Here is a 23,087-nt window from a genome sequence, read left to right on the forward strand (position 1 = left end):
AAAGAAAGAAAGAAAGAAAGAAAGAAAGAAAGAAAGAAAGAAAGAAAGAAAGAAAGAGGGAGAAAGAGAGAGAGAGATATTGAGAGAGAGAGAAAGAAACAAAGAAAGAGAAAAAGAAACAAAGAAAGAAGAAACAAATCAGTTGTGAGTGGTAGCAGCAGACCTGGAGGTAGAAGGTTCAAATCACTACCATGAGATATGTAATGAAATTTTAGCATATTTAATTCAATTAAGTCATATTTCTCTCATTCATATGAGTTCTGTACAGCTCTTAGTTTTCTAGAGTATATATATATATATATATATATATATATATATCTGGTGTACAGCCAAAAAACTGAGGACTAAGGATGTAGGTCAGTGTTGGAGCACTGGTTTCAAGTCCCCAATTTAAAAAAAATCACATCCATATTTCAATTGCTGTGTATCAGAAATAGAGAAATATCAGGAAAACACAGAGTAGGCATTTTGGATCTCAGCAGATGGTACATTTGAAGGAAAGGTGACCCACAGGATAGCACTGGGTGACCTTTTGTGTGTGTGAAAATTTGTGTTCAAAGTTCAGTGAGTGCTGCTGAAATATAATAAAGCAAACAAAAACTAGGGTTTTTTTCCATGTTGTTAAAATTAATTAAAGAACATATAAAAGCAAATTTTGGAGTCATAAAAATAAAATCTAACCACTACCTGCAAATTAAGCATTTTACTAGAGAGGAAGAATCATAAGAAAATTTACCTTTTGATTTTGGTATACTTTAGTAGTTCTGCAGCCTGCAAAGCAGGGAGAGAAATATTCTTTTTCATCTCTTCCACATATGGAACTATAGACGGAAGTTGTGCAATCACAATGCTCATTGCAGTCAGCTGTGAGGTCTCCAAGTCTACCATAGCTGTCAAGTTGAGATCAGGCACAATTACAGTATCATCATTTAAATTGTTAATGTGTATAGAAGGTATCCACAAGATCTATCAATATACTTATGGAAATATTTTTCACAGATTTACTATGGTATAAAAACATAATAAAATTCACATTTAAGAATGTATGACTCTATAGTTCTGAAGACATGGCTTAGCTCTTAAGACCACTTCTTGCTCTTTCAGAGAAGCAAAATTCCATAGCAAACATCCACATGGCAGTTCACAACCATCTGTAGCTCCAACCCCATAAGAGGGAGTCTGATGCCCTCTTATGGTCTCTCCAGGCACCACGCATGCATATAGTACATAAACCTACATGTGGGTGAATACTCAATCACATAAGCTAAATGTTAAAAAAAAAAACTTTTAAATGAACCACATGAATTATTTTGAAGCTGTAGTAAAATTTTTTTCAGTGTCTTTTTAACAAATAAAATCTCAACCACTTTAAATGGGCTGACCCCTTCCAAGGTTTACTTTACCACATTAGTACTTATTTACTTATTTATTACTTATTTACTACATATTATTACTTATTAGTACTCTCATCCTGTTCATGTGCTGTGATTTTATAAAAAGTAATCACACGGCACTTATATTTCCCTTGCTTCCTTTTCATTAAAGATCTGTTTGCTCTTATATAGAAATACGTTTTCATGGTTCTTGTATGTTGTAAGTAGAATACTTAAATTCTATAAATGTTTTTAATGTAACTACTTTAGAATTGTGTGTGTGTATGTGTGTGTGCGCGCGTGCGCTTGTGCATACTTTGCTCAAATGTATGCATATATCCTGTATGAATGCAGTACCCAGGCTGCAAAAGAAAGGCACTGGACCTATTTGGACTAGAGATGATACAGTTATGATCCTCCATGTGGATACCGGGAACCAGACCTGGGCCTCTGGAGGGAGAGAAAGTGCTCTTAAACACTGAACCACTTCTCTAGCTACCTTTGAAAAATATTTTCAAAAAACTGTCAGTTTTCAACATGATTTATTGTTTAGCACACAAAGGCTCTTGTGATCATAGATCATCAGGGAAAACAGAAATGTGGAAGATACAGATTTTCTCTCAAAGGACTGGATGTATATCTGGTCCTTCCATCCAGAAATCTGCAAATTGGATGTATTAATAGCATGATGATCTGCGTTATCTCTTGGGGTATGCCATACAAAGCTCTCTCAGCCAGGACTGAAGGTAATCATATACTGATGGTCCTTACATTACCTGTGCAGCTATCAGCTTGCCAGAGGCCCACAGCCAGGACCAGAGGTGACTAACTGCCTATACACTCTCTGCACTACATGTATAACACTAGATCCTTCCTGATGTCCTTAAACTAGTGCTGCAGCCTATATCTATAATCAATTTTCATGGAATACATGATAGGGACCTTGAGTTGAGTTTCAATGTAATTATGCTTCTTTGTGAACTGGGGATCATATTACACCAGCAAACTATTCCCCCAAATAATTCTGTGTTTAAATAAAACTGCCCGACCTCAGACTCCCTGAAATTTGATCCAGATTGACAAATTAAATCAGAACCAACTTTTCATTCTTACCTCTTAGCAGTTTATTTTTCTGCCTACAGTGATACCTACAAGAATCCCCATGAATTGGTTCAAAACATGGAGCACAGTGCCCTCGAAGAACATATTAAAATTTTCTTTAAATGGATATTAGGATTTCAGGACACTTGAGCCTCTCATAGAAAAGGGGTCCTAGCACGGTACTAACTTCTTAGTCTTTGTGACAAATCATTTTGTACAATCATTAAAATGTTTGTTAACATCCAGAAAAATAAAATATCCCATAGCTATAGTGAATATGAAGATATCCCATAAGAAGGGAGATAAAAATTCCTGTCAATTGTTTTTGAAAAACACAGAAAGATGATAGACAGACAGACAGACACACAGACAGTTAGATAGATAGATAGAATTTTCTGCCAGTCACATCCATGCAAGGTAGGCAGAATGAACACACCTTCTAAGGTTCCAGGTCAACTACACAGGTTCAGGGCTCACCCTCCTCATGATCTGACCAGAACTCAGAGCTCTCCTGCTGCCTGCCTCCTGTCAGCCCTTCCTGTCAGAGTCCATTACTGCAGAGGAGCAACACCTGAGTTCCAAGCAATGGCAGGTGGAGCTCCAGGACCTGCAACATGAGCTTAGTTCCTTGTTTCTGTTTGTTTATGTGTTATTTTTCTCACAAAGCAGGAATAATTCAATAGCAAAGGTCCCTTTATGAAAAATTTTTCCCTCATACCAGGAATAACTCAGTATCAGTTTCTTCATGATGGAAAATATCAGCAGGGGCCCATGTTCTAGTACAGGAACAATTGCAACTAGGACATTAAAGCACTTCAGCTGATGCTGATTAAATTTTCTGGGAAAGTGGGCAATCAGTGTATGGAGGATATTCTCCTCTCCTGCTCACCAAATCAGTGCTTAAACTAGGACTTAGCTTTTGTGGGAGACAAACTAAAAAAAGAAAATTTAAAATTTTGGGGCTAAATCAATTGGATGTGATCTTATCTGCTTATCAATACTATTGATTTTAATCTGTTCTTTAAGTTAAATTTTGAAAGAAATGTGATGCCTGAAACACAGCAGCAAGATTGAGGCTCTACATTAACTGACCTCATGTATAAATTAACGCGTGAAGGACAGAGTTGCATTGAGAACAGTAACTGACCGACCTTGAAAGAAAGAGAATAATGAAGAAGGGTTGTGAATGTAGAAAGGGTATAGTGAATGGTAGCATTTGTTGTGGTGTACTCGAGATTGGTGTTCAGTAAGCAGAAGTTAGAAAGGATGAGTAGTTTGGATACAAAAATTAAAAACAGACAAAATGGCATCAGACTCCCCAGAGTTTGATATAAGTTGATAAGGTCAACCTGAACTGAAAGTTAAATCTAACCCTTTTGTGGTTCATTTCTCTAATTTCATGACACCTGCAGGTATGCCCTCAGTTCATGGTTGGAATTTCTGCTAGCAGTATGTAGGAGCTTCAATTGTTATTCACAATTCTTAGTAACAATATGGTTTTATTCATTTAGGCATCCTTATATGGGACAGTTTAATGACTAATGGAAGTGAATTCATTTCTATGTAAATGTTTTCCATGTGTATATAATTATTATTTGATTAAATTCTGTTTACAATCTGTGGCTTATTTTTCATTTTTAATTGGATATTTTATTTATTTACATTTCAGATGTTACCTCCTTTCCCCATTTCCCTCTCCCAGAAACCCCTTATCCTGTTCCCCCTCCTTCTCTTTCTATGAGGATGAGCCCTCACCCATCCACCCACTCCCCACTCCTTGCCCTCTAATTCCCCCACACTGGAACATCCAGCATTCACAGGTTTCTTTTTTACAAGAGTCCTTGAAATCTAGATATAGTGTTGCCTAACTTAATCCCAGAATTTGAAAGGCAACAGCAGGTCATGGACAGCCTGGTATACATAGTGAGTCCCTATCTGAACCATGCCACCAGAAATCAGAAGAACAAGGCTTTGAAAAGGCTGATTTCAATTAATATTAAGTCAAATTTACAAGTTTCTTTCTAAATTATTAGTGTTATGTCTTGTAAAAGAATGTGAACTGATCTCTCTACCTTCTTGTAGAGATCAAAGAGTAGAAGGATTTTAAAGTAGAGAGACCAGTTCAAGAACACAAAGGTAAATCACATTATACATATTCTAGTAATATTTTGTACTTCTGACATAACCTAACACAAAGTTTTGATCACTAATGACTAATGAATGCAAAACAAATATATCTCTATGAGCTATGTACATTTAATATGAAAAGTAAGACCATGTTTTATACTCCATTTGCATGGTTAATAATTCCAAAAGTTTTATAAATATATACAGTTACCGAATTGTTGGTCTGGAAAAATACCCTTTCATTTATGATTAAAAATATAATATACAAAGTTATATTTACCCATCATAATCTTCATTGATTCCAGCAAATTTCGTTGCTTCACACTCTACAAAAAGAGATTAATAGGAAAAGCACAACTGATATAACACTTGTCACTAATACAAATTTCAACTTGTTCTTATTAGTCATTTCCAATCTGTCAAAAATTAAACCGCCAAGAAAATGGCCAATTACACCTCCTGGAAATACAAATAGTCCTGAAATAAGAAAATAAAATACTGTTAAACATAATCTGTTGAAAGCACAGAAAAATTACACATAGATATCATTCCCTCTATTACAGATTTCTAAACAAACAAAAAAATCTAGAAAACATTATATTTCAACAAGGTCACATGCTCTACTATGTTCATAGCAGCCTTATTCATAATATCCAGAAACTTAGAGCAACCTAAATGTCCCTCAACTTAAGAATGAATGCAGAAAATGTGGTTCATTTACACAATGGAAAACTTTGCAGCTATTAAAACAAGGACATCATGAATTTTGCAGGCAAATGGAAGGAACTATAAAATACCATATTAAGTGAGGTGACCCAGTCCCAAAAATACATTTATGATACATACTCACTGAGAAGTGAATATTAGCCAAAATGTACAAAATACCCATGATACGACCCACAGACCATAAGAAGTTTAACAGGAAGGAAGGCCTAAGTGAAGATGCTTCAATCCTATGTAGGAGGGTGAACAAAATAAGCCCTGGAGACAGATGGAGGGAAGTATCTGTGTGGGAGAGGAAGGAGGGGTAAGGGCAAGTAGAATCAGGTATGGGGGTAAACAGGAGAGAAGCCCAGAGGGCCAGGATAATGCATGGAAATATCCAGGATCTGGGGATTCCCAGAACTCAATTAGGGTGATCTTAGCCGAACTGCACAACTGTCGAGGGAAAGAACTCGAAGAATCCACCTCCAGTAGATAGACAGGGCCCTGGTGGAGGGATGGGGTTACCAATGTACAGTCAAAGTTCTGGTCCAGAATTTTTCTTGTCTAAATGAAATTCAGGGACAATAATAGAGCAGAGACTGAAGGAAAGGTCATCCAGTGACTGGCCTAACTTGGGATCCATCCCATAGGCAGACATCAAACCCTGACACTATTACTGATGCTATATTGTGCTTGCAGACAGGAACCTGATATGACTGACCTCTGAGATATGGTTACCAACATCTGACTGACACAGATGCAGATATTTACAGCCAACTACTAACATGAAGATTAGGACCCCCTATGGAAGAGTTAAGAGAAGGATTGAAGGAGCTAAAGAGGATGGCAAATACCTAGGAAGACCAACACTCTAACTGGAACCCTGGAAGGTCCCAGAGACTAAGCCACCAACCAAAGAACATACAGGCTTTGGTCTGAGAATCCCTAGCACATATGTAGCAGAAGACTGCCTAGTCTGGCCTCAATTAGAGAGGATGAGCCTAATCCTATAGAGACTTGAGGCCCCAGAGAAGGGAGATATCTGGAGGGTGGGGGAAAGCATCTTCTCAGAGGCAAAGAGGAGAGGTAATGTGATTAATAACTGTGGAATGGGGAACTGAGAGAGGGGCCAACATGTGGATTGTAAATACATAAATAAAATTGTTAGTTAAAAATGAGGTATTTGAATGTTTTAGTAGAACATTGAGGACTGACACACAAGCAGAAATGTATAGAAGCACTTAAAAGAATGATATGCTGTGGCTTGAGTTGTTTCCTAAAGGAAAGAGGAAAGGACATGGGCAGGTGTGCAGATGCGATGACAGGAAGATAGTGAGCTATATAAATAGCATTGAAAAATTTTATGTATTAAAAATATTGATGCAACATTGGAAGTGTTCCTGTATTTATAGTTTCAGCAAAGGACACTCAACTACACTGCATTCTCCATCTTCCATTTTCATGATATGTTTCATATATGGATATATATATATATATATATATATATATATATATATATATATCTCACCTAAATATTCACATTTTTAAAAATTTAAAACAGCACTATAAGAAGAAATATCTACCTGTGAGGAGAGAAGCAATTCCAGGCGTTATTAAAAACTGAGTTTGTAAATGGTGGGGCAAAAAGTATAAAGATGCACTGAAACTCAAATTCACTGAGGTTTTGCAGATTGCTTGGGTCAGCAGCAGTGGGTTCCTCAACATATACTGAAACACAAAACAGATCATATCACATTGATTTTATCTCATCACGTGCAGAACTGTCTTCCTATAGTCTAAACCTAAAGTTTCCTATTATGAAAATCAAACTATGTAATTACCCAGTAGACATATAATGAGACATTTGTATTTTGGTTTTTCTATACAGCAAATATACCTTTTAACTATGTATCTGGTAGCTCATTGAAAGGATTCCCCAGTCCCTTATTAGAAACATTCATAGCTTGCATTTATCTATCACAGTGGGTAAGTACTAATTTTTCATCATGTGATCTCACTGTATTTATTGGTTCAAATAAGATTAAGTATTTATGTAATGTTTAACTTCCCAATGTCACAAACTTGGTTACACTAAAAACCTGTATGCATTTGCTTTTCAATTTCTATAGCAGAGTAGCTTTAGAATTTTATATCCTTGGAACATGTTTTGGGATAAGAGGCTATGGGTAATTTATTTCAAATCTTGGTCCAAAATTTTTTTCAGGTTGTATATTTATACTATAACACCTCAATATTAGAGAATCCTGTTTCCTAATGAAAAATCTTATACTCTAAGATTCATTAGGACAATAGTTAATGTTTGGTAGACCCTTGTAGAAGTCATTAAGTCACTGAGAATGGGGAGATCTTACAATGGCTGTCAGACTACAACTGTTCTAAAGCATACACACTATTATAGCTAATATGAGAGCGAAAAAGGGCCTCTAGATAACTATATCCTTCAGACCAGAGCGGTTTAGTCATCTCATGTTCAGCTCAGAACATTAAGCCTCATTTAAATTTTACACTAATAAGTAAAATAGTTTTGTGTTATGCTACTAAGTTTTGTCATGCAGCAGTAACATAGACAGCCATAGATGACGTATTTGGAAATATTTGATGGCCTTTGTCAGCTTCTACATTTTTTCATACAGCCATACACAAGATAATATTTGTTTTGTGTTTCTATAGTTTCAAATATAAATGTGCAGTTTGGAGCTGGAGAGGTGCCTCAGCTCATAAAATGTTTGCTTTTTCAAAGGGCCTGAACTGAACCCCCATATCTCATATTTTAAAAATGCCAGACAGAGTGGTACATGCTCATAATATCAGTGCTCAGAAATGAGGATACAGAGATGATCTATTAGTGAGGCCTATTAGCAAGCTAGCTTAGCCTATACATCAAGTTCTAGGCTGGAGTGTTTCAAAAAAGAAAATAAAGGTGGATATTTCCTGAGAAAGTACACCTGAAGTCAACTGGATAGCACATGTAGGTGTGCATATTTCCATGTGAACCTGAAACATACATGAACATCTACATACATGCCCCAAAGCACAAATCTGTGTATTCCTTTATATAATTTAGGTGTTCAGTGTGTGTGTTTGTGTGTGCTGTTCTATTACACTTCCTTATGGTTTGAGTTGATTTGTTAAGAATTCACTATTTATAAGCATTAACTTCTTACATTTAGGTAACCATTACTAATCTATTGTACAGCCTACAGATTCATTCAGAAGAGAAACATTTTGCCTGTATACTATCTAACTTATAAAATTTAGTTTGTGTTTTACATTGCTTAAAATTTATTATATATATATATATATATATATATATATATATATATATATATATATGACTGTGTAAGGGTATTCTGGGTCATGGCTAGGCAGTTGCCTAGAACCCTGACACTCTGCATGAGAACTGGCAGGAGTTTGGTGCGCCCCCAGTACACAGTAGCTGACTATGATTTGTCTTGTGATCTAGCAAGGGTATGATTTTGCCAGCTGTAGATAGTTTCTGTATTTATGTGACACTTGGAATTCTGGTGTCTCTTAAAATGGTATATAAATGCTAGGGCCATGAGTGTTGAGGAACTGTTGGTATTTGATTGGTTGCTGTTTGAAAGTAATCATGTTCAAAGGTTAAACAACAAAAAGAAAAAATTAGATATCTTGACACTGGAGATTAAACTTGCTCTAGAGTACTAGATGCCCCTATTCAGCACAGAGTAGTTTAAAAATAATGTAGCCACCTGTTCCACTCTATCCTCTCGTATCTAGTGCTAGGGTGTTGAAAGTGTGGAAGAAGAGGGAGAGAAAAGAGAGGAGGAGAAAAGAAAAGAACCCAGAAAGCAGCCAAAAGTCCAGCTATGGAATTCACTGGCCAAAATGCTGAGCCCAATTCAACTCTTCTACCCTTAATTTGTTTTAGGCATGCATTTTGCCACAGGGATAACAAATAGCTATTATCAAAGAGCCTAAACTTCAAAAACCAAACATCCTGTCAAGAATGAATAAAAAAAATGGTTATAATTTATTGGTTGGGATATGATTTGGTCCAGCTACTATGAAAACACAGTGATGTTACTCAAAAATCAGGAGCAGACCTACCATATGATCCAGCTACTTAATATACAGCAATATAAGCATTTATATTTATACCTTTAAGGATTCAGACCATGGCTGTGGTCTTAGTTACTTTAGCTTAGGCAGTACATGCTCATACAATCTTTCACGCCATGATCAGGACAGAAAAAGAGAGAAAATAATGGATCAGGCTTCCACAATCCCATTCAGGTTATGAGTTTAATGACTTAAGGATTTTTGCTTAAGCTCCATGTCTTAGAATTTGCAAAGTACCCCAATATTTTTTCTGGGAAATAAGCCCTTTTTATGACACTGAGCTTAGGACACACTGAAGACTATCAAAATTAGAGCAATATCAAAGAATAATGATCAATATAATAATAAATGCACATACCTCAAAGTATTACAGCAAAATTCACAAATGCCACGATATACAATTAACCTATGTACCTATTAATCATTAAACTGATAAAAATAAGTGTGGTATAGTATATGTGTGCATACATGTATATGTGTATGTTTATGGGCATGTTCATATATATGTATATGTACATCCATATATATGTATATATATGAGTATATATGTATGGTATAGAGTATTATTTGTTACAAAGATGAATGAAATCTTATTATTTGTAAATAATTATATATAAGTGAAGCGAAATGCATTAGTTATTATAAGTTAAAGAGAAAGACAAATTCAAAATGTTCTCTGCAGTATCTAAGGCGCTAAGAAAATAGTTTATTTGCATATAGAACATGATTATAGTACTGTAAAAATAAAATTGGAAATGGATAAAAGTTTGCAGAAAATCATTCTAGGAACAAGATTTTCTGTATAGTGGGCTCAACATCGTCCCCAACATAAGTTACATAATTTAAAGGAGTATCTTAAAGTCTATGAATACATAAAAGTTTTAAGGGTGGGATGAATAGACATTAATCTTCAGTAAAGGCAATATCACAATGAACCATATTAATATAGAAAATTAATTCACTTTATTCAAAGAATTTTAAATAACACAAACCTTCACAACCGTTCTTAGACTTTATATAATATTGTTAATAGTTTCAGCTTAATATTTAACAATGTAAACAATTTACTGTTATTTAGTTTCTGTGTTGTTAAATAATAGGTACATCAATATTTGTATAGAATTGGTCAGCTGTGGATCTCTGTGCCTGAAACTCTAGAATTCCAGTGGTGAAAGAAGGGTTAATGTTCAAGTGTAGCCTGAGCTAGAGAATGCAACTTAAAAATTGGAATTAAATTTTGAAAAATGTAATCAATTATTACAATGGATTCATGATTTCATAAAGTTAAGTTTTTATAAAATAGGAATAGATGAAAATAAATCTTATATAGATATCTACTTACTTCAAAAAGGATTCAACTATTAGCAAAAACTGTATCATGAAGGCAGTCCATGCCCTGACCCTAGCTTCTGCTCACATCAACCCTGACAAAGTCAATTCAGTCTGCACAAGAAATGTAAGCCCAGTTCTTCACAATAACAAACAAGAAAATCTCAAAATTAAAATGGACATACAACAGACCAAAGAGATCCAAAACCAACCTGGACAATAAGAACACTGCTAGAGGTATCAACTATACATGATTTCAAGTTATACTAAATAACCTTAATATTTAAAAAAAAGGCATGCTACAGGTACAAAAATAGACCTGGTAATCAACGTAGCAGAAGGGTAGATATATCTTCATGCAGCTAGAGCCACTGTGATTTTGAAAAATGAGACCAAAACCACAGACTGGAGAAGGTAGTATCTTCACAAATGTTGCCGGAAACATTGGACATCTATAGGTATAAGAGTAAAGTTTGATCCTTGACTCTCACCCTGCACAAAAATATTATAAATGGATCAATGACCTACCCCAATATTATACCTGAACTCTGAAACTACTTTAGGATAAAATAAGAAGTACATTTAAAGATAAGGAAAGAGATTTCTAAATATGATTTCCGTGGTTTAAGAAATAATGTAAACAATGGAGATGAGGAATCTCATGAAGTCAAAATGCTTCTTTTCTGCAAAAGAAACCCTTAATTCTAATTCTTTGTCCTAGCCTAAAACTTAGATTCCTACCTGAAATTACTTCTTTGTTCTAGCCTAATGTCCGATTCCTGCCTGACTTCTACTTCCAAGACCTTGGCCAATGTCATATTCCTGCCAAGCAGCCCATTTCCCTGTCTTTGGCCCATGTCAGATTCTTGCCAAGAAGCATCCAAAGTTCTCCATCTCTCCCCCTTTTTATTTCATTAACAAGACTGAGCCTGTCTTAGGTCATTCTGATAAGAATGCTTTTTTTTACCTATCATGGAATATGCATTATTAGATGTCCTGTCCTTCAACAGAAGAATGGATAAGAGATATTTGGTACATTTACACAACGAAGTATTCTCCAGCTGTTAAAAATGATGACATCATGGAATTTTCAAGCAAATCGATGGAACTTGAAGACCATCATTCTGAGTGAGGTACCCAGATAGATAAATATGGTACATATTTACTTATATGCAGTGAGTCACTGTTAAGGAAATGATAAACCAACTAAACTTCTTATATTCTAAGATGTTATGTATCAAGGAAGGAACTAGGGACATCAGAAATAGCTAATTAATACTTTGAATGAATAGGTTCTTTTTTACTAGTGAAGGTTATTTATATTTCTCTCAGTGTTCCTATTTGCTGGTAGTTCTTTCTCTACACATAAGAGAAAGAGGTTTGTTATACATGGAAATTGAAAGAGGGAAGAAAGGGAGAGAGAGAGAAGACCCACGTTATATTTTAATTGTAAAATAAAATATTTTCTATTTTATTTATTTTAAGGAATGGGTAGAAAAATGAATAATTAAAGAATAAATATCTCTAGGAAAGAAAAAATCACTAAAAATTGGAATGATAAACAATTCTAAAAATTGATGGTTTTTCAAGATGCTTGGAAGTGTTATTCACAGGGTAAAATACGCTTAAAGAATGAATGAAATGTGTGTGTGTGTGTGTGTGTGTGTGTGTGTGTGTGTGTGTGTGTGAAAATTGCAACCATGCAATGTATATGCCAGAAAGAATGTTATAAGTAGGGGAAATGATATTCAGAAGAGGATAGAGCATTAGAAAGGGCGTCCTATGCATTCCTATGTCTGTTACTACTGTGATAGACCTGTTTATTATACAGAGAAAATTAGGATTTTTTTTAAATATTGTCACTTTATTTGTGTGTTGGAAAGGGCTATGTATTGACACAGAGTTCTTCCAATTTATATAATTTTGTTAAATGTCATATTTACTTCTTTAGAGACAATAAGAACAAAATTGTATCAAATCAGTTAAAAACAAATCAAAATTTTACTTGTGCCTCAATAGTCTCTAGCCCTAGATGGGTCTTTAGCATTATCAAAGAAGGAAGTATTTCTTTCCATTAAGAGAAAAATTATAATTTAGTAGTTTATTTAAGAGACTCCAAACCTTTCATGCAAATTTAAATTAAGAAGTTTGTCAAATTCTTAACTCTATAAGAAATTTACACAGGTCAATTTAATTGATTTGTTAACAAAAATGTTTTACTTTACCCAAACACCATGAAGAAAACCCTTTAAATGTGGTTCAATTTCCTTATCTTTAAGTCTCCTGTCAACGGTGGGAGGTTCCTTTCTTTTCGCAAGTCTTAATTTATGTGCACCTATAGGTTGCAAGGAAAATAAACTTTTCTCATCTCCAAGTCAATATGAATATATATATATATATATATATATATCATGCATTAGTATACATTATAGTAATCTCATTTTGACATGAAATGGCAAGTTATTATGTTAAACACACTAAAACCAATGTGTGTTTTTGAATGCAAATTATTCAACAACAGTTGTGTTTTGCAAAGCATAATTCATTGATAATGAAAATTTCTCACATTTGACCTGCTATAATTCTGCAGCTGACAACAATGCCTGTCTCTTAACTGTTAAAAGTCTATGGATGAACTACTTCTTATTTTAATGTAGAATTGAGTAGCCATATTTAATTAATAACATTTGATGACATGGTTCAAAAATCCTCTGCCATAAAATGTCATTTATGTATCATAAAATATTTTGCAGTAATACATGTCAGAATCAAGTTAGAAGAATAAATAGTAATAATGCAATAATAATAATACTAAAAATGGAATTACAATATTTTCATTCTTGTATGCATATCACTACACTTTCTTACTTGACATGATCGTACTCACTGCCCTCCCTTATCCCCTTTATCTTTGCTTCTCATGCAGCCTCTTTTTTTCCTTCATACCCTACATGTACCTGCCATCACAGGCCTTTCCTTGCATGTGTTATGACTATTCTTTACATCTGAGTAACGTGTCCTGGGTAACACAATTTCCACACCCAATAATTTGTTGTATTTCTAGGCAGGTTTTAAACCATGGTTGTTATGAATAGTGCAGTAAGAGTAATGGAGGTTTCTCTTTTCTTGGATGATGTCTCATTGGCACTTCCTTACTGATGGCTACTCTGGGTGGTAAGGGACTCCAATTGTTAAACACTGACTTTAATCACTTTAGGTTAGCATATAAAGTAGTTGGCTTCATAACTATTTTTTCATGTGTATATGTCATCACACTCTTGTCTTTTTTGTTTTCTCTCCCTATATTTCTCTCACATGTCGTGACCACCCACCCTGTTAATTCCTCTCCATGTGAGTCTCACATTCTGCTCATGTATTATCTGTATTTCATTGCTGTCTATTCATCTTCCCTTATGCTCGATTCAGATCCTTAATTCATCACTTCTCTAGTTGTCACAGCCACAGTACACCTGCACACATGCACACACAGATACACACATACTACATTCATGAATGTGTACATACATCCATATTTTTAAATTTATATTACACTTATTAAGGGAAACATTTGTTATTTGACTTTCTGAGTTTCATTGGTCTGAATTAAGATAAAAATTCCTCCTATTATCACAATTTCATTTTTCTTTATGGCTAAATAAAATTTCAGTCTCCATAGGAACTATGTTTTCTTGATCCCATTACACTGTTTGTACAAATCTAGGTAAGTACTACCCTCTAACTATTTTAAATAGTGAGGCAGTAAGGAAAGATACACAGCTACTCAGGCATCCATATACAAGAGTCATATAATTAGGTCATATGGTAGTTTCATTTTCAGGTTTTTAAGAAAGATTTTAATTATGTATAAATTTGTGTGTGAGAAAGTAAGTGCACACAAGCAATTGTGTGTGTGGTCCACAGATACAGGTAGTTATGCACAAACTCAGGTCTTCTGCAAGAGTGGCATGCATTCTCAACTAAATCTCTTTAGCCCCTTAATTTCTGGATTTTTTTTTTTTTGAGGAACCTCCAGAGTAACAGTGGTATTTTATGTTGCCACCAGCACTGAGTTAGGTTTTGCTTTCCCCACATTCTCTGAACATTTATTCTCACATGGCAATGGAATTTCAATGCAGATTTAATTTGCATTTTCTTAATGGAAAATGATCCCTCACATTCTTCAAATATTAATTGCCCATTTGTATTTCTTTAAAACCTGATTACATAGCCAGGTGGTGGTGGCACAAAGCTTATATCAAGTACTTGGGAGGCAGATGCAGATCATCTTTGAGTTTGTATCCAGCATGGTTTATAGAGCGAGTTGTAACATAGTCATGGCTACTAAGAGTAATGCTAAAAAAGTAATAAAGAATTAGAATTTATCACACAGATTCTGTTAGTGATAAGATTCCTTTTGCAGAACTATTTCAGCTGTATGCCATATGTTTGTGTACATTGTAATTTCATCTTTCATTTCCATTTGTATTTCATTAAGAACTGAACCTGAACATTCTGACTTTTCCCTAACCCCTTTTGCTCTTTCTGTGCTTGCTTTTGCCTTTATCACTAGCAAGTCCATTCTATCACTGGCATTAGAGCCTATGTCTTTGTAATTTCTGAAGAGCAGTTGAGGCATTTAGACTCATGGACTGAGGAACAACTGACCATCCATCCACAGATAGACATTGTTGGATTAGCTGCAGCAAAGCGTATAAGTCATTCTAATGAATCCCATATATATGTATGAAATACAAATATATATGAAACACAAATATATATACGAAATACAAATTATATCTATATCTCTTCCTCTCAAAATATACTGAAATATAGATAGATAGATAGATAGACAGACAGATAGATAGAAAAGATTCATTCTATAAGTCCTGTTACTATAAACAATCTGACTAACAATCACAGGTAAATATATTTAAGTATACATTCATATTCAACAACACCTATGAGCTTTAACTTAAAGGGGATTATTAAAAAGAAATAATGAGAAACACAAATATATACAAATAAAACTATATATCATAAATATAATATTTGAATGTTATATTGCTTGATTTGGTAAAAGCAACAACCACACTATGATAACATTTCTTTGTTACAGACCAATACCAGTAGGAAAATATATAAGGATATGTCATTTATCTGTGTTTGTGAATGAGAGCTGAAGGTAAAAATTACTGTAACTAATTATATTCTTTTTAAACTCACCTGGTAAACTAGTTGGAAAACATGCGATCATTAATGATAGACCAAATGAGACTACAGTAACAAACAAAAAACTTTTGCACCACCTGCTCTGCAACAGTTGATTCAACTTATCAGGTCCACTTGAATAGAGAAAGATAAAAAAGTTAATTAGGAACATTTATAAAACAAATAATAATTTTTTGAGAGAATTGGAAAGTATTCTGTTAATTTGCATTCACTTGTAATTTGTAACTATTAATTTCTGGGCTTTGCTGACATGAACCATTTGTCAGCATTCAGTGCTATGAGGGGCTGCATAAGAGTATCTTAGTTCTTGGCTGGGCATGGGCTTGGAACCCTGAGACTTCAAGGGAGAAATGGCAGGTGTTCGGCCACATCCCCAGAACCCAGGGTCCTGACAGTCAGTCTAGTCTCCATGGACCTACGCTGTTCAGTCATGTAGGCCACTGCAGCCCCTCCCAAAATGCACAGGTAGAGGGTGTGACTACAGGCCTCAGGCATAGAGAGATTTACACACTAATGAAGGCCAGAGGGTGGAGCCAATTAAACCTTCCACAGATCCTCCCCCTTTCTCCCTCCCTATTTAACTCAGGTCTGGCATGAGTTTCATGGGGATACATCTAGATCATCTACCATCAGCCATGAAAATAAATCCTTTTGGAACTATGGACATTCTTGTGTCTTTGTGGCCTGCTGTCACCAAAGCCTCCAGCCTCTGGAACCTTAGACTTTCTCCTGTTTGTGGGACCCACTGGGTGGAAAGTCTCTGGGATACCGCTGTGGTTATTTTCCCACAATGCTACTGTTTTGTTTTTCCTCCCATCAGAGCTTCATGTCCTCATGTTCATTTTCTGTGACATGACTCAGGTAGTAGACAGTCCTCTTTGCTCCTATTTAAAATTTTTTAATTTTAATTTGTGCCTCTTGAAAACCAAAACTTGCTTCTTCTTCTTTTCTTCTTTCTTCTTTCTTCTTTCTTCTTTCTTCTTTCTTCTTCTTTTTTCCTCTTCCTCTTCCTCCTCCTCCTCTTCCTCCTCCTCCTCCTCTTCCTCCTCCTCCTCCTCCTCTTCCTCCTCCTCCTCTTCTTCCTCTTCCTCTTCTTCTTCTTCTTCTTTTCTTGCTCTTCTCATCCTTCTCCTTCTCCTCCTTCTCTCCCTCCCCATTCTCCTCCCCTTCCTCTCTTCCTCTTCTTCCTCCTCCTCCTCCTTCTTCCTCCTTCATTATTTTATTTTACTGGATACTTTCTTTATTTACACTTCAAATGTTATCCCCTTTCCCATTCTCCCTCAACCCTTTATCCCAATCCCTCTTCCCTCTGCTTTTATGAGGCTGTGCCCCCACTCACTACCCACTCCCACTTCCTTGCCCAAGCATTCCCATACACTGGGAAATCGAGCCTTCACAGAACTAAGGGCCTCTCCTCCCATTGATGCCAGACAAGGCTACATCTGGCTCCTTTAGTCTTGCATCTGTAACTCTGTTGTAGGCAGTTTGCACAAATTTTCTTGTTTATGGCATCTGACTCTTGAGGTCACATGTCATCTGAAATCCACTCCTCAGGTCTTTTGTATTAAGTGTACTTGGTACTTCTGTGGTCCTTCCATTTGTCCTATTGGACTCATTTGTATTCTTAGGTTTCTTTTGCTTCTTACAGAGCTGGCAAGGTAGAGAGGGGACATGAGAAACCATGTGTTGTGGTTTGCTAAATTGCTAAATTTCTCTTTTACAGTGTGGTTATGAGCTGACAGCATGTGTCTTGTCTTTAATCAATGCTGACACCAATAGAATAACAAAGGTTTTTTGTTTGTTTGAATCATTTAGGAAAAGATCTACAGTATTCAGTGAATATTCCATTACTAATATTTGTAGGTCCTCACCCATGGAAAATTTTAGCTGGGAGTTAGAGAAATGCCACAGCAGAGTATTATGAGCCTTAAGTGCTCTGGAAGCAACACGGTTTGGTTTTTCGTAACCATATGGTGGTTTGTAACCACCTGTAAGTTAGGCTACAAAGGATTCAATGTTCCAACATGTTACCCACATTATGCAGACATAATATATATGCTAAAAACATCCTATACATAAAACACAAATTAATGTACCTTTATTATGAACTAAAATCTTCACTAACCAGTTGTTGTAGAACAATATTGTTCTCTATAGGACAATCAGCAAACTGAAAGGCCCATGAATTACTTTCTAACATATATTCAATAACATATAATAAATCTAATTTGAACAACAATAAAAAGACTAGAGAAAGCATCACAGCATACTGTTTCTTTTATGGAAAGATTATACTACTTCCCAATTTAACACATAAGTTTAGCTGAAATCTAAGTGCTTTGGTTATTATCAGCATGCTGAATTTACCAAGAAGAATATGTGTTTATTTTAAATAATTTTTGTGTTCTTAAAATCTTTTGTTATATTTACACATTTGAGGTATATGATTGTTTTGCCTGCATGTATGTAGTGCACCAAAAGCAGAGTTCAGAAGAGGCTGTCAGTCACCCTTGGCTTGTGGTTACAGATGGTTGCGAGCCACCATGTGAGTACTGGGAACCCAACCCACCTTCTCTGACAGAACCATGAGTACTCATTATTGGGGACACATGTCTTCAGCTTCAAAGTGTGTCTGTGTGTGTATCTTGTAAGGGGAGTGCTTGTAGACTAGTAATATATACAATAATTTTCAAATAATAAAACATGGGTCTTTAATACTGAAACAAAAAATGTCATGGGATAGAATAATGTATAAAAGAAAAAAGTGTAACTATGAAGATATTTAATCATAAAATTTGTGTTAATAATTATTTTAAAAGTGCATAAAATATAATCAAAGACAGAAATTAACTATCATCTCAATAGTTATAAAAAATGTTATGTTAAAAACTCAACCACTCTTCATAAAAAATGTTATGTTAAAAACTCAACCACTCTTCATAGTAAAATAACAAAGAAAATAGTATCAGAAAACTCATGCACACTCAAACATAATAGAGGTCATAAGCCAAGGCTGAAGCCAACACTGTGCTAAACAATGACGATTTGAAAGCCTTTCCTCTACAGTTGAGAGTATAAAGCCATTATCTACTCTCTACACACTACCACAAGAGAGCTCTTAGTCTTAACTCAAGTAGCTGGATGAGGAAAATAAATAGAAAAAAATCATATATAGGAAGTGAAAAAACTAACCTATTTTTAAAATGATGATTTTATATTTAACACACTCTGAGATTTCTTGAGAGATCATCATTGTAAATGCCTTTGGCATGGAAGTAGAATAGAAAATTGGCATATAAAGATTAATGGATTTCTTAGAATCAATAATAAACATACTAAGAAAAACATCATGAGAACACTCACATTAGCAGGTGAACAAAAACAATGATTAATAATAATAATAATAATGAAGGTAAAAGTGTACATTTACTTTTGAAGGTAAAAGTGTACATTTACCACCAACCATAGTTGGTCAAGTACAGAGAGCACTAAGAAAACTGTCAAGAACTGGGGAAGAAATAAAGGAAAATAATAAAAGATAGAATGTCCTTCAAGTTCATGAGTTAGAATTAATATTGTGAAAATGGACATATTACTGAAACTTTTCTAAAGAAACAATGCTATATTTATAAAATACCCGTGGATTTTTTCACAGAATCAGAATATCCTAAAATTAAGATTCACTACAGATTCATGGTGCCAAATTCAGCATGGTATTTATACGCACAGAAATAAAACATGGAATAGAGAAGATGAGAAAGCAAAGCTACACTGCGGATGTCTGATTCTCAATGAAGGGAGAGAAATCACATGCTGGAGAAAAGAGAGCTTCTTTAAAACTGGTTCTGGCAAAAGTAGATGTCCATATGCAGAAGAATGAAAGTACATCTTTCTAGAACTCTAAAAATCAGTTAAAATGAATCGTAGGTCTCAATGTAAAATCTGTAAATTTGAATCTAGCAGAGAAAAAGTGAACAAAGAGACTTGGGTGCAGAGGCACAGGCAGGGACTTCCATCACACTGAGTATGTGGATTCTCTCATTTCCTGATGCTCTTCCTCCACCTTCTCAGGATATCATTTGTCTTTCTTACAAATTTTTCATTTTCAAAACGTGACAGCACATCATCAAAGCTTGCTATGCAACATTTGTAATTTATGTGATAGTTAACATATTTGTGTAATGATTAAATTTAAGACAGTTATTAATTTTATTGATTTCCATTATAGTGTTTCTTCTAAGGAGGTAAAACCAGGTGCATATGGATTATATTATTAAATTCCATTTTGGTGCTCCAGATATTTAAATTATTTTAGCTATGAGTTTTGAATTTTAATTTTTTTCCTTAGTAACCTGAGTTTGAGTAGTATACTTTATTATTTCTTGTGGGATAGATTTGTTTATCTTTAAAACAAGTGTACTTAATTTTTTCGATCAACACTATAAAAGTATTTAGGAATTTATGTGTATATGTGTACACATAGATATGTAACAAGAAGTAATGAAAAACGAACTATGCCTATGACATAGAGCCAGAAGGAGTATATGAGAGGGTGTGGCAAGAGGAAAGAGACATTGAAAGAAAGAAACTCAGACCCAAAAGCTACAGCCCACAGAACAAGGTCAACAAGCTGAAGCACAACCACATGGGAGGATGGAAGAACCTGGGAGAAAAGGAAGATTAGAGGGGGCAAAGAGGAGAACATGTTTGTGTACTGGGTGGGGGAAAGGGACCTAAATCCCTGAGGGCCAACAGAAAGAATGGAAACAGGCAACCTAGGAAGAGAGGAAGTTGGGGGGACCCTCAAGAATGTACCAGAGACCTGGGAGGTAAGAGACTCTCAGGACTGGATTCAAAGGGAGGGACTATAGATGAAATGTCCTACATTAGGGAGTGGGTACTTGTAGAGTCCACCTCCAGCAGAACGTGAGGGGTGGGGTTTCCATCCCACAGTCAAAACTTTGAGCCACAATTGTTCCTGTCTGAAAGAACTGCAGGGATTGAAATGGAGAGGAACCTAAGAAAAAGAAGGTCCAGCAACAGGCTCACAGTGGGATCCAGCTCAAGTAGAGATCCCAAGACCTGACACTATTACTGAGGCTAAGGAGCACTGACAAAAAGGGACCTATAATGACTGCCCTCTGAAAGACCCAAACAAGCAGCTTAGAGTCAGATGCACTCAACCAATGGACAGAAGCTGCTGATCTCTGTGGTTCAATTAGGGGAAAGCTGGAAGAAGCTGAGAAGGAGGGTGATTCTGTAGGAGTACCAGCCATCTCAATAACTTGGACCCCAAAGATCTCTCAGATGCTGGAACACCAACCAGGCAGCATATACTAGCTGACATGACACCCCCAACACAACATATGTAGCAGAGGACTGCCAGGTCTGGGTTTAGTCAGAGAAGATGCACCTAATCCTCAAGAGACTGGAGGCCCCAGGGAGTTTAGAGATCTGGTGGGGTGGGGTTAGGGGTGGGGCCATCTTTGTGGAGACAGAGGGGCAGGGGAGAAGTGTAGGTCGCGGTACAGTTGGAGAGTGGACCAGGAAGGGAATAAAATATGGAGTTTAAAATAAATAAATAAATAAATAAATAAATAAATAAAATGGAAAGAAGAAAATTAGGGTGAGATACAATGAGATTTGACTGAATTGAAATAAACAATTTGAAACAGCATTGAAAAAATAAAACGTAAAAAAATAAAAAAAATATATGTCTTCATATGTACATGTTTTTTTCTGAGAAGTGTTTTAGTAGGTAAATCTGGACTCTTACATGTTGTTTTCTTTTATTGCCTTGAGAATAGTTTTGTTACATTTTATTTCTGAAAGCTAGATTATAGTGTGAATTACATAGACTTGGATGAATGAAATCTGTTGGATGACATTTGACTGCATTTTGCCTGAATATTATATTCTTTTCATTTGAATGTTTTTCCCCCTTTGGAAAGTCTTTTATATCTTTGGCATATTAAAGTCTCTCTTGAATTCTGACCATTTCTTTATCTGTTCTTTCCGCTCATTCCCAAACACCTTTTTATTCCACTTCAGTATTTTTATTCTTCTTCACCTGTGTATTTTCCAGTTGCCTACTATAAGCTCGTGAACTCTTTCTTCTATTGCATCTATTGTGCTACTGTTGCTTTAAGTTTGCCTTGTGTAGTTTACATATCAAGATGAATTTTTGGTTCGCATATCTATGTTAACTTTTTCTCTAGAAGCATAAAATCTATGTCCATATTTTCTTTAAAACTTCTCTCTCTCTCTCTCTCACTCTCTCTCTCTCTCTCTCTGTGTGTGTGTGTGTGTGTGTGTGTGTGTGTGTGTGTGTGTGTGTGTATGTCCCTGTGTGCTTAAACCTTTGCCTGTGGAAACAAGAGGTACAAACAGTTATGACTATAGTCATGTTTTTTTCCAAGAGTGGTATACATATTTAACTAGCGGCTTATTTTCAGAATTTTTCTTCTGAGGAACTTCCACAATAACTGTACAAGTTTATATTGCCACCAGTAGTTAATAAATATTTTGCTTTCCCCACATCCTCCTGAGCACTTATTCCCTTGATTATAGCTATTCTAATTAAGAGGAAAGGGGGTTTAAAGGCAGGTTCAATTTGCATTTTCCTAATGGGAGAGAATGCCAAATATTTCTCAAATACTTTGTCCATTTTTACTTTTTAAAGGAATGCATCATTTAAATGTTAACATGTGTTCTAATAGTGAACACAGACTTCCCTCTAACCACATTTGCTCTTTGCCTGCCTGTTCCTGCCCTCACTAACAAAACCATCACTTCACTGGACTTAGAGCCTACTTCTTCAAGACTCTACATATACTGAAGACCACCTGAGACATCCAGCCTCATGGTCTGAACAACTACTGATCTCCCACTCATAGGCAGTCATCACTGGGTGAGTAGAGTACATTTGTATATATGATATATATACATATGTATAATGTCAATATTATATATAAAATATATACTGCATATATGCTCCTACACATAAATATAATAAATATGTTATAACATGTAATTTATACGATATATTATTCATACATAATGCATGATATAATATAAAATATATTACTTAATACATAATAT

At 35.3% G+C, this 23,087-nt stretch overlaps 1 protein-coding gene across 1 annotated transcript in view; it reads right to left on the reverse strand.

Moving 5' to 3' along the window:
- Positions 1-23,087, reverse strand: part of LOC114638520 (solute carrier organic anion transporter family member 6A1-like) — a 65,580-nt gene that overhangs the window by 27,592 nt on the left and 14,901 nt on the right. Inside the window, 6 exon segments of the mRNA XM_028787036.1 lie at positions 737-890; positions 4,882-4,937; positions 4,939-5,078; positions 6,890-7,034; positions 12,983-13,092; positions 15,981-16,099. Of these exon segments, the coding sequence (XP_028642869.1) occupies positions 737-890; positions 4,882-4,937; positions 4,939-5,078; positions 6,890-7,034; positions 12,983-13,092; positions 15,981-16,099 (724 nt within the window).

This window comes from Grammomys surdaster, unplaced genomic scaffold (genome assembly GCF_004785775.1).
Source record: "Grammomys surdaster isolate TR1022 unplaced genomic scaffold, NIH_TR_1.0 125604, whole genome shotgun sequence".
Taxonomy (NCBI): domain Eukaryota; kingdom Metazoa; phylum Chordata; class Mammalia; order Rodentia; family Muridae; genus Grammomys; species Grammomys surdaster.